Here is a 13,134-nt window from a genome sequence, read left to right as displayed (position 1 = left end):
CCAGTGTCTTCCACAGTCTTCCCCAAAACAACATGGTCAGCTCTGTCACAATATTACCCCACAATCCTGGAACCAGCTTTTATCATTGTGTTCTATTACTGTGAAGAGACCTCATGATCACAGCAATTCTTATCTACCAACAAACAGCGTGGTCAGGCCTGTCACAACAATACCCAACGCCAGATACTGATTTGTCTTAGTTAGGGTTTCTATTCCTGCAGTAAAATTCTATGACCAAAAAGCATGTTGGGCAGGAAAAGGTTATTGGGTTTACACTTCCATATCATGGTCCATCACTGAAGGAATTCAGGACAGGAAATCAAAACAGGGCAGGAACCTGGAGGGCAGAAGCTGATGTAAAGGCTATTGGAGGGTACTGCTTATTGGCTTGCTCCTCATGGCTTACTCAGCTTGCTCTCTTATATAACCCAGTTTTACTTGCCCAAGGGGTGCCCCATCTACAGTGGACCAAGCACAACCACATCAATCACTATTTAAGAAAATGCCCCACAGGCTTCCCTATGGCCATGACTTAGGAAGGCATCTTCTCAGTTGAGGCTTCCTCTCTGACAAGGATTCCAGCTTGTGCCTATTTGGTACAAAACTAGCCAGGACATTCCACTCGTGTTCTGTCAGTTGCCTTTTCATTCCATTCACTGTTTCTTTTGTGGTCTAGAAGATTTTTAGTTTCACTTATTAGGTCTTTTTTATACTATTCTATGAATCCATGAACAAAAGAGAACTTTCTGTCTTCAAGTGTCTTCCTCAATTTCTTCAGAGAATTTTTAATTTAAATTTCTTTTTTATAATTTATTCACTTAACATCCTGATTGTAGTGTCCCACCTTTCCTTCCTCTTAACCTAGTCCTCCCCTAGTCCTCAGAAAGGAGAGCCCTCCTCCCTTACCATCTGACCCCAGCCTATCAACTCTCATTAGGACTGCCTGCATCCTCTTTCTCTGTGGCCTGGCAGGCTCCACCTCCCCTACTAGGGGGAAGTGATCCAAGAGCAGGTAACAGAGTCCATGTCAGAGACAGTCCCTCCTCCCTTTACTAGGGAACCCACTTGGAGATTGAGCTGCATATTGCTACATCCGATCAGGAGGTCTAGGTCCCTTTCATGCTTGGTCCTTGGTTGGTGCATCAGTCTCTATAGCTCCCATGGACCCAGATTTCTTGGCTCTGTTGGTCTTCTTGTGGAGCGCCTTTTAGCTCTGGTCCTTTTATTCCCCCACTCTTTCCTAGGGTTCCCTGCACTCTGCCCAAAGTTTGCTTGTGAGTCTTGGCATCTGCTTCGATCTCCTGCTGGGTGGAGGCTTTTAGAGGACATTTATAGTAGACTCCCATCCTGTTCCCTCTCTTCAACTGCTTCCCATGTCTGTCCTGCTTGCTGTTCTGAATGAGAATTAAGCATCCTCCCTAGGGTCCTCTTTGTTACTTAGCTGTTTCAGGTCTGTGGATTGTAATATGGTTATCCTGTATTATACGGCTAATATACGTTTATAAGTGAGTACATACTGTGTGTGTTTTTCTGCTTCTAGGTTATCGCAGTCAGGATGATCTTCTCTTGTTACATCCATTTGCCTGGAAATTTCATGATTTCCTTGTTTTTAATTGCTGAATACTATTCAATTGTGATTAAAGCTTCACTGTAGAAAGCGTTCATCTCCTTGGACTTTTTTTTTTGGCTATTGTGAAATGAAATTTTTATTGGTATAGAGAATGAACATTGATTTCTGTATGCTAATTTTGTTTCCCAACACTTTGTTGGAAAATATTAATTTAGTTCTAGGAGTGGTATGGGTGAGTCTCTATGGTCTCATATATAGAATTATATCAGGAGGTCTCTGAAACTTTTTCCTATTTGTATCTCTTTTATTTCTTTCTTCTGTTTTATTGCTCCAGCCAAGACTTTAATCACTGTATTAAAGCTGGGTCAGGTCTCTGCATGGACTGATCCCTTTTTGCAGAACCAGCCATAAAACAGAGGTGACAAGGGGGCCTAGTAACGGCAGGGTCTTCATGAGTTTCCTGTGAGTGAAAAGGAGAGGACCCTAACCAGAATTAAGTTTATCATGGAGTCCAGTATAAGAAGGCATATCAGGATCTCAGTGTCCCAGGGAGGAAAAATGATAGATATAGCAAGCATAGGGTCCTGCGGAAAGCAGGGTGGTATTAGGCAGTCTCTGGAGAAGCGAGAGAGCTATTCCTGTGGCAGTGTTTGCATGGCATCCTTGAAAAGGTGGTCAAGGTATTGGAAAACTCCCTGTCTAGCTTTGGAGTGGAGTAGGACTGTAAGACCTAGGCACAAGAATATTCAGTGTTGTGATCTTAGCAAATAATTTGATCATATTAACTAAAACCGTTTGTCTTCACAAATTTATAAAGTTACTGATGAAGAAAAATATCTGTGAAATCAGTCAAACTCACCTTTCTCTTAACATCAGTTGAATCCTTGTCATATGGTCATCAGCCATTTGAGCATACCTGTTATTGGAAATTGGTAAGTATTACAGAGATTTCTCTGGGCTTTTGGTCCTAACTTGATATTATCAGATACATGGGTGTTTTATTTTATTACATATTTTTAGAAGTTTTCAAAATTACTACATTTTTCTATGTTTTTTTAGTCCTTTTAGGCTTCATAATACTGTTTTCTTTATGTTCTATTTTAAGTATTCCTTTAAGATATATTATTCATTGTTACTGTTGAAATACAAAGCCTCAAACTGCCCATAGGTTTTTACTTAGAGGACAACAAGGACAAAATGTCACAGGATTATAGTTTCTTTCAAACAGGGTACAATTGTTGATGTCGACCTGGGCTGCTGATAGCACTTTTGAGGGTTCCATGGTAATATCAATAGCATAAAGTGCAATGATGATTTGTAATATGCAGGTGCTGCACCAAGCAGTTTGACAGCAGTTTTGTGCAGTATAAACCATTGGGAATTTTATTGTTATAATGAAGAGAAAGGAATTGACAGGTACTCACGTGTTTCATACCACATGGCTAGCAGTTGTCAGATCTAGACTTCTAACCCAGGCTGGGATACCTATAGGTGTGCTGTCAGTTGCTGTGTTTTCCAAAGCCCAGTGCCATCGACGGTGGGCTTCACCGTGCTGCAGATGTTTGAGATTTTTGCATGTTATTGATAAACTTTTTTCCTTCTCACTGAGAAGACCAGGAAAGGATCCAAACCATTGTGAAGAATAGCAATGAAAAAAGCATTTTCTCACTGTCTGTGGGCTTCTGTTTATCCCTTCTCAGAGTCCACATGAGGATGTTTAACAGCTCACAAAACCAATGCCACTCACAGGAGGTAATTTTCAGCTGACAAACATCATATCTTTTCAAGAGGGCTGTTTTCTTTTGGGGGCAAAACATTCCCACATTTTGGATCAAAACAAAACAAACAAAAACATGCATATGACACAATTGAGTTTCCAATGAAACCAGAAATTCCACTTAACCTGCTACATCGTAGTTTTCTAGACAATGTTTTTTACTGGTCTGGAGCTGGCCAATTTGGCCAAAGTGCTGACTAGTAAAGCCCTGGAACCCTCCTGTCTCTGCTTCCCAGTGCCCAGTGCTGGGATTACAGGAGCTTGTGGCCCTGCCTTGAACCAGACTTTGCACACAGCTGCAGGGGACCCATGTTTCTTTATCAACACGATTTTTGAGAGATGCAGAAAAACACAGAATAATTTTACTAATAATGTATTTCCAAACGAAGAATTGGTGTTTTTAGACCTAAAGAAGTTAAGTAACAAGGAGGACCCAAGGGAGGATGCAGAAATCACACTCAGAAGGGGAAATAGAATAAATCATGGAAGTGTCTGAGGAGAGAGAACAAGGCAGGAACCTAGCATAGCTGTCCTTTTAAGAGTGGATTGAAACAGATGCTGGGACTCATGTCCAAACATTGGGCAAAACATAGGGAGTCTTGTGGAAAAGTGTAAAGAAGGAAAGAAGGATCCAGAGGGACCAGGAGCTCCACAAGAAGTCCAACAGAGCCAAATAACTAGGGCCTAGAGGGACATGCAGAGACTGAAGCACCAATCAAGGACCATGCATAGACTGGACCTAGGCCCCCTACACAGATGTAGCAGATGTGCATCTGAGGCTTCATGTGAGTTTCCTAGCAAGGGAAGCAGAGGCTGTCTCTGACTTGGACTCTGTTGCCTGCTTTCTGATCACTTCACCCTGGCATGGGCTACCTCGCCAGACCACAGGGGAAGGGGACTGTGCTTAGTTCTACTGTAACTTAATGAGATGGGGTGGGTGGGGAGAGGAGGAGATGCTGTTACCTGAGGAATAACTGAGGAGAATAGGGGAAGAGGGAGGGAGGGCAGGACCAGGAGGAGAGGAGGGGGCCTATGATCAGGATATAAAGTTAATTCATTTAAAAAGAATTGGTGTTTTTGTTTTCTTGTAACAATTCCAAAGAAATAGCATACTTTAGATTAATTTTAATCCTCAAGAGTTTCGATGATAAACCACATGTATCAGTATCTTCTCTTCTTTTTTACCTTTATATATGTTTGAACTAGATACCTCAGATTCTATAGGTAGTAAATTTGTTGCGTTTAGAGAGTGATAACAGTTGTTAATAGTTGTAAGGTACCTCATAGTTGATCAGGTCATTCTGAATGTGTCTTCCTTTAATCTTCCAAGTTATATGTAAGTACCATCTTTGATAGTAAGAAGCTGGAATTAGAATCATACATCTTGAAGATGATTCAGTCCCTCTCTTCGTTCTCTGATATCTCATTGTGTATTCTTTTTACAATAGCGTACTTCATCTTGGAAAAGTAAATGGAGACACTAGATAAGAGAATACCAAGGGTGGATTAAAAAGACAGTCTGTGTTTAGGTGATCAGAGAGTCTGGCCTTCAAGATTCCTTTTGTCATCACTACAAGAAGAAAAAAGTATCCTCAGAAATAAGTAGAGAAAATTTTATGGTACAATTAATATTATTTAAGAGTATAGTAACTTTGGTCTCAAAACTTTGTTTTTTTTATTTTTTATTTTTTTTTATCAGTTACATTTTATTAACTCTGTATCCCAGCCGTGTCCCGATCCCTCATTCCCTCCCAGTCCCTCCCTCCCTCCCTCATCTCCACCGTGCCCCTTTCCAAGTCCACTGATAGGGGGGACCTCCTCCCCATTCATCTGATCCTGTTTTATCAGGTATCTTCAGGACTGGCTGCAAAGCCCTCCTCTGTGGCCTAATAGGACTGCTCCTCCCTTTGGGGGTGGGGAGACCAAAGAGCCAGTCATCCAGTTCCTGTTAGAAATAGTCCCTGTTCCCCTCACTTTGGGAAACCAATTGGTTACTGAGCTACCACAGGCTACATCTGAGTGGAGGTTCTAGGTTATATCCATACATGGTCCTTGGTTGAATGTCAGTCTCAGAAAAGACCCTGTGCCCAGATATATTTGGTCCTTGTGGAGCTCCTATCCTTTCCCCATCAGACTAACTCCCCTTCTTTCTTATGATTCCCTGTACTCTGCCAAAGCTTTGGTCATGAGTCTTTGCTTTGAAAACACTGCTAGTTAGAGTCAGATGCGCTCAGTAGACTCCTGTCATACGTTCAATGCACATCCCATCTGTCTTTCTAAACGAGGATTGATCATCTTACCCCATGTCCGCTCAATTGATTATCTTTTTTAGGTGTATAGATTTCATTATGTTTATCATATCTTATAGGTCTATATAAGTGAGTATATCCCATAGAGCTCATTAAAAACAATAATCATCGGGGCTGGAGAGATGGCTCAGAGGTTAAGAACACTCGCTGTTCTTCCAAAGGTCCTGAGTTCAAGTCCCAGCAACCACACGGTGGCTCACAACCATCTATAGTAAGATCTGGTGTACAGGCAGAATGTTGTACAAATAATAAATAAATCTTTAAAAGAAAAAACAATAATCATCAAAAATTTCAATTTTCAACATTGAAAATGTTAATTAAGAAATTAACAAAATTGCCTCTTTGAAAAATAAGAGTTTGTGTTAAGGAAAGGTAAGAATTTTGAACTTGAGAATGCTGTGTTCATATAGTTTCGCTGAATGGTTTTAAATTTTATCAAAAGTACAAAGCAGGTGACAACTCTTCATTTCATGGAAGAATTGCTTCTAACCTGCTAAAGAGGAGCCATATTGATGGCCTCTGGTTTTGACCTGTATGAGGATAAAAATGACAGCTGGACAAGGACAGCTCAGAAAAATAAGTAAATAGTAATAAATGGCCATGTTAATAATAGCATATACAGGCATTAAATTAGTATACATTGAAGATTTTCATGCCATCAGTCACTATTTTTCATGCTCTGCATTTGAACTTACATATCTCATGAATCTTCTTCTGTAATCAAACATAGTGAGCAGTACTTGGGAGATGTTTATAAAATGAAGTTTGAAGTGCTATAAATTTAGACAAATGTGCCTTCATAGCAAGGAAATACCGGTACTGATTATATTTTAGAAATTCACATTTTAAAATTGAGCAATATCCACAAATGTTTATTATTTGAGGTTAAGATAACATAATGCTCAGAAGATTCCTTCGGTGAAATTCATTTGAAAATGTTGGCTAAATATGAGAAAATAGTGAATTTCTGTGTTACTAAAGTTAAGGCACAAAAGTCAAGTTGTACTTTAGCTAGATATGTGTGGTATCATCTGAATTTTCTTGTGTTATATAAAGCAACTTTGATGAGAGGACTAAAATACAAACTTGTCATTCCCTTGCTGTGTTTTCTTATCTCTCATTTCATTTTCAGCATCATATTTTCTAGTTTGGCTGTCAAATGGTCTCTACTTTTTCATAATTTTATGACAATTTTTATAATATGTATATATGAGGTTGTGTGCAAGTGCTCAAGAATGCACACATGTGCATGCACTGCCTGGAAATCTGAGGATTTGGGGGAGAGAGTTCTCTCCTTTAGCCCAATAAATCATTGGTAGTCCAATTTTATGGTCATTTTACTTGTATTACAGCACTTGTTCTCTGATTTGTGATGATTTTTCATTTGCCATTTTAAAAGATTTACAAATAGCTGGAGGTGGTGGTGCACATCTGTAATTCCAGGACTTGGGGAGGCAGAGGCAGGCAATTCTCTGTGAGTTCAAGGCCAGCCTGCTCTACAAAGCGAGTCCAGGACAGCCAGGGCAACACAGAAGAACCGTATCTTGAAAAACAGCAACAAAAACAACAAAAAAATTGCAAACTTCAGATTCTACGATATTGTTTACCAAATAAATGTGTAATGTCAGAAACTTCTAAGTGTTTGTTTAAATTCTGTATTCTTTTCTCCAGTAAAGCTGGGTTTGCGAGTTAACAGTGCGGAGAGTCAAGGAAGGAGAAGAAAGGACTGACGAGAAGAAGCTGAGCTTGACTCCATGTTGGCTTTTTGTGTCTGCTGGTCCATCATGGGAACAGACGTTATCTCAAGCTTTGGTGTTGTTTTCTGTCTTTCTCTGCAGGAGTGTGGTGGTGCCTGTCAAGAAGCCACCACCAGGCAGTCTAGCTGTCACCACTGTGGGAGCCACTGCTGCGGGAAGTGGGCTGCCAACAGGCAGTACCTCAAGTATATTTGCTGCCCCTGGAGCTACACCAAAAAGTATGATTAACACGACAGGTATCGTCCTTATAGACTTTTGTGAAGCTTCATCCTTTTTTCTCCGTTTGATGTATCTTCATTTTCTCATTTGATCTTACCAACTAAAAATCCCAGAACACGTGTGGTTAGTTTAGTCTTAAGTGTGCTGCACCCTGTGTGACATCTCAGATCTTGTGCTGGCTGTGGGAGACAGAGCAGTCATTTCAGGAGACAGTTCTGGTTTTTGTTTTGAGTTGTCTCCAAACATTATATTCTATTCTCAGGGTAAATCAAATTATTAGAATACATTTGGGGAGCAAAAGCTGATTTTGACACTGGAGAGTGACAGGTGAAAATAAACATTTAAAGCATGTCAAGGTGCATCAAACATGTTAGTGCTAGAGCATGGATTTTTCAGACTCAACCCTAAGATGTATCCTTTGCTAAATCCTTCAAAAAGGGCAGAATTCTCTAAGTACCTTGATGAAATGCAGGAAACTCAACTTCATTAAAAGAGCATATGAATAAGGACCATCATTTCACACTGAATTAATTTATAGATTAATTGGATATAGTTATAACCTAATAATATAAATTAATCCACTGTCCAGCTATTTTCTGTGATTCTAGACCACAAATCCAAATCACTATAAATTTTTAAAGTCTGATTAAAATCAACCTCTCTCTCTCTCTTTCTCTCTCTCTCTCATTTCCAGAAATGTTCCTTACCAAAAATCTTTGTGATTCCATTTTAGGTATTTATACAACGCAAGATGATCCCTGACTTCCCTTCCCTGACTATAGTAGTCTTCTGTTCTCCAAACTGTATAGCCTTGAACTTTTCCACTTATTATCATTACTTAGATTCTTCCCATTTCGACTGATTTTGATAGCTCTTTTTTGTGCTTTCTGTATCTATCTTGTTTGTCATGCCACCTGAGTCTGACATACCATGAACCACACATTTATGGGGTGTAGTAAGTAGAACCCTCGCGTAGCATGTATGCTTGTCTCAGTCAGTGAGCCACATTGTGGCATTGTAAAATTTATCATTTCATTTTTTTCAATTTTAAAAATACAGCAGCGTAGTAGAATATAACTTAGTGATGTCTAGTAAATTAAGTCCTTATTTTTCTAACTGCAGTAAAATGAAAAGATTAAAGCATCTTTTATCTTTGTCTGAGACAAGTTATGTTTTCTAATTTCTATTTTAAAAATTAGTAATTGCTGTATAACAGTATAAGTTTTGATAGTATAAATATATATTATAGTGAAAATTATAACTAATGACCTTCCTCCTTAATATTTGATCATAGAGATACTCATGTGAGCTGACATTTACACTGGCACAGTATACAGTTTAGATGGTGGCTCATAGCACTCTAGCAGTCACAGTAAGAATCCAGTGAACAATTCACTGTGCTGGAATTAGCCCAAGATATAATACTTCGGAACACTAGATGTCCCTCAACTCCACAGCTCTTTGATGTACTCACATGACATTATAGAAAAATCTTCTCTAAGGTGGCATTTTCATATCATTGAGGAGAACTCATTATTTTAAAATCAGGTACTATTAAACTCATGATAGGCATTCTGAAGCAATCATTTTATCAAAGTCAGAATTTAATGTTGCAAAATGACAAAATTATGTTCCCAGTGCTCTGCAAATTATGCCTTAGAGCATGAGGTCTAAGAATATTACAACATAGCAATAAAAGGGGGATAAAAATATCACATTTAAATTTGCATCATTTTATCAGCCTCACTTAATGTAGAAGTTTTTTTCATCTGTTATGTTTTTTATTTATACCCATTTGTAACATGTAATTTTGTTAGATTAACATAAGTAAACCAACTGGATTTTAATATCCATTAATTAAATGGATAAACCAAATGGATTTTAATTAAATGGATAAACCAAATGGATTTTAATATCCATTAATTAAAATCATGCAACTTAGTGGTATACTAATGACCAAATAATTTTAAATTGTCAGATTATCATTACAATTTTTGATGAGTTATTTTTTGAAAATCAAATAAAAATGAAGAAATAAAATTATTTTGTTAAATAAATTTATATTTAAAACTAAAATTATTATTTTGGGAACAGGTGCTGTGGATTCAGGGTCCTCCTCCTCTTCCTCCTCTTCTAGTTTTGTGAATGGTGCTACCAGCAAAAATCTTCCAGCTGTACAAACCGTAGCCCCAATGCCAGAAGATTCAGCTGAGAACATGAGGTATGCATAGTGATGTGATTGTTTTTACCAGTTTTACTCTTAAGACACAGTGGAGGGCGGAGGGTTCACATGATATTAATATTTTGGGGAATATCAGTTAGCTATATACACTTAAAATACTCATAACTGTCTGACCATGGTAGGCAGGTTTTTTTTTTTTAATCATTATTATCAATATGGCCTGTCTTCATCGGTAGAGGATATATATTTGAAGAAATTCACTTCTTTTTTCTTTTTGCTTGTGGTTGCCTTTTGGGTTGTGTAAGCCCTTGCCTGCATTTCCTCAGATCTTGCTATTAAAGTGCTCAACCACCTGGAATGGCTTTTGTGACAAGTGTGTAACAAGAAACAGGGGTAGGAAGACTACCCCTCAATTGAAGACCTCTTTACACCATGATCCTTCACTTCTGTCGTGAATCATGTCCTCCTATTCCTGATTTGAGTTTCACACTCAGTTCTGCTCTGTCTGTACATCTCCTAAGCTGACAAAATTGGCTTCGGGTTTAATAATGACAGTAAGTGCCTTGATAGAGGTCTTGCTTCTTGCCCCTTTCTAATGAGAAAGGTGGACTTGTTCTCAGGGCTTCATATTCTCTTAGGACTTCAGAAGCAGGGTTCAGATATCCATTGTCAAAAAAAGGTGTGAATTTTTTCATAGAAAGGAGTCTTTAGAGACTGTTTCTGCAGTGTGCTGGACCTTGTATTCTCTTTAAGTGTTTTCATTTTCAAACTGAACATCAAATATTCCTTTTAGAAGTTTAGATTTTTCTTAAACTAATGGTTCTTAGCAGTTATTCATAGTTTGCTTTGTATAAGTCTTAATATATTTCTAATTTTGAATAAAATAGGAACTTGGGGCTTTTGTCTATATTTTTCTCAAGTTAGTTTTCATTTCGACTTCATTGAGATAATTTGTTTATGTTGCCGAAATTCAATAAAAACGATCAGAATGCACATTTTAATTAGTTTTTCAAGTTTATATTCTGATAAGACTACATTGCAAGTTAGGATGAAAGAAAATACATTTGTTATCTCAGAAATTTCCACATTTCTATACATAATTTACCCCATCCTGCCACCAGCAAACATTTTTATGCTTTTCAAGTTTTTATTTTAGGTTTTATATCCTATTCAATGTGTACTGGTTTTTGTCAGCCTTCTTTCAGTTGGCTTATTGATTTAATTCATTTATCTCTTTATGATAAGTTGTTTAGTACCAAATATTATTACATTTTGTGCTTAAAAATGAGTTTATCTACTTACTAATTGATAAACATTGGAGTTTTTCCAGTTTTGGCGTGTTACAAATAAGAATTTAGGAATTCCTAAGTCTTAGAATTCCCAACACATTTCTTGTTATTTTTGTTGCATAAACAACTAAGAATAAAACTGTTGGTTGGATAGTAAGTAAAGTCTTAAAATTATGAGAGAATGCTGAGCTATTTTGTGTCATTGCACTCTCTGTGGCAATGTATAAAACATTCCATGCTTTACATTTGTCAGTACTTGCTGTTGTCACATTTTAGAATAGTGGGGTAATTATATCCCATTTGCTTTTAATGCTTCTGAGTGCTTTTGCCTGTGTTTATGGGTCACTGAACTCCTTTGTCTTTTTTAATTTAATTTTTTACAATTTATTCACTTGTATCCTGGTTGCAGCCCCTTCTCTCCTTTCCTCTCGGTCCCACCCTTCCTCCGCATTGCTCCCCTATTTCTTTTCCCCTACTGTCTGACCCTAGCCTATCAGGTCCCATCAGGACTGCCTGGATCCTCTTCCTCTGTGGGCTGGCTAGGTCACCCCACCAGGAAGAAGTGACCAAGGAGCAGACAACCTAGTTCATGTCAGAGACTGTTTCTTCTCCCCTTACTAGAGGACCTACATAAAGACTGAGCTATTTATGGGCTACATCTGAGCAGGGTGTCTAGGGTCTCTCTATGCACTGTCTTTGTTTGATGGATCTCATCAGTCTTTGCATTCCTCCCTGAGTCCAGCTCTTCTTTATTTATTTATTTATTTATTTATTTATTTTTGCATTGTTGGTCCCTTTGTGTGTCTCCTGTCCACTCCAGGTCCTTTTATAACCCCCTTCTTCCATAAGACTTCCTGCACTATGACAAAACTTAGCTGTGAGTCTCTCACTGCTTCAGTCCCCTGCTGGGTGGAGTCTTTAGAGGACATCTGTGGTAGCCTCCCATCCTGTTTTTTCTCTTGTGCCACTTCCAGGGTCTATCCTTTTTTATCTTCTGAATGAGAATTAAGCATCTTCCCTAGGGTCTTTTTGTTTAGCTTCTTTATTTAGGTCTGTAAATTTTAGTATGTCTATCCTATATTATATGGCTAATATCCACTTATAAATAAATATACACCATGCATGTCTTTCTGCTTCTGGGTTACCTCTATCAGGATGATCTCTACTAGTTCCATTCCTTTGCCTGAAAATTTCATGATTTCCTTGTTTTTAATAGCTGAGTAGTATTCCATTCTGTAAATGTACCACAATTTCTGTATCCATTCTTCTGTTGAGGGACATCTAGGTCGGTTCCAGATTCTGGCTATTACGAATAAATCTGCCATGAAGTTAGTTGATCAAATGCCCTTGTATGGTTGAACATCTTTTGGGTATATGCCCGGGAGTCGTATAGCTGGGTCTTGAGGTAGCACTATATCCAGTTTTCTGAGAAAGCACCAGATTGAGTTCCAAAGTGCTTGTACAAGTTTACATTCCCACCAATAGAGAAGGGTTCCTCTTTCTCCACATCCTCTACAGCATGTGCTGTCACTTTGGTTTTTTATCTTAGCCAATCTGGTGGGTGTAAGATGAACTCTTAGAGTCATTTTGATTTGCATTTCCCTGATGACTAAGGACATTGAGCATTTCTTTAAGTGTTTCTCTGCCACACAGTATTCCTCTATTGAGAATTCAAAGTCAGCAAAAGTGAATGGAACTCATATATTTCAGACCTGGTTCCTACTTTGCAAAATTGAAAACTGTAGAAAGGAATGAACGTATTTAATAAAACTTTCTAATAATTAGGGCCAAATACTATTTGTAGCACCTATATTAAAATATGTGTATTTATTTGTATTTACATGTTTATTTTATTTGTAGAACATATATTGCAAATATGTGTTCATTTAATCACTGATTCTGTGACTCTGGAGAAAAAAATTTTATTTATATAATCTCCAAACTACATGTTCATATCTCATAACTTTAATTATGTAACTAAGATTTGATTATTCTCTTGATGCATCCCAGATAAGGGTTCTTTATAACCTT

At 38.0% G+C, this 13,134-nt stretch overlaps 1 protein-coding gene and 1 non-coding gene across 3 annotated transcripts in view; both read left to right on the top strand.

Moving 5' to 3' along the window:
* Nbea (neurobeachin) overlaps nt 1–13,134 on the top strand; it is a 525,499-nt gene that overhangs the window by 202,879 nt on the left and 309,486 nt on the right. Inside the window, exons 31-32 of one of the 2 annotated variants that reach the window (XM_060378339.1) lie at nt 7,495–7,631; nt 9,727–9,853. In XM_060378339.1, coding sequence (XP_060234322.1) covers nt 7,495–7,631; nt 9,727–9,853 — 264 coding nt within the window. Of the gene's footprint in view, nt 1–7,494; nt 7,650–9,726; nt 9,854–13,134 lie in introns of both variants that reach the window. The other variant, XM_060378338.1, reaches the window with a different exon arrangement.
* LOC132652582 (small nucleolar RNA SNORA69) lies at nt 6,102–6,225 on the top strand. Its single transcript, XR_009590180.1, has one exon. It is a non-coding gene; the product is annotated as a small nucleolar RNA SNORA69 (small nucleolar RNA).

Source organism: Meriones unguiculatus, chromosome 2 (genome assembly GCF_030254825.1).
Source record: "Meriones unguiculatus strain TT.TT164.6M chromosome 2, Bangor_MerUng_6.1, whole genome shotgun sequence".
NCBI classification, from domain to species: Eukaryota; Metazoa; Chordata; class Mammalia; order Rodentia; family Muridae; genus Meriones; species Meriones unguiculatus.
Note: the sequence above shows the minus strand (reverse complement) of the source record. Positions and strands in the feature narration are given on the sequence as shown.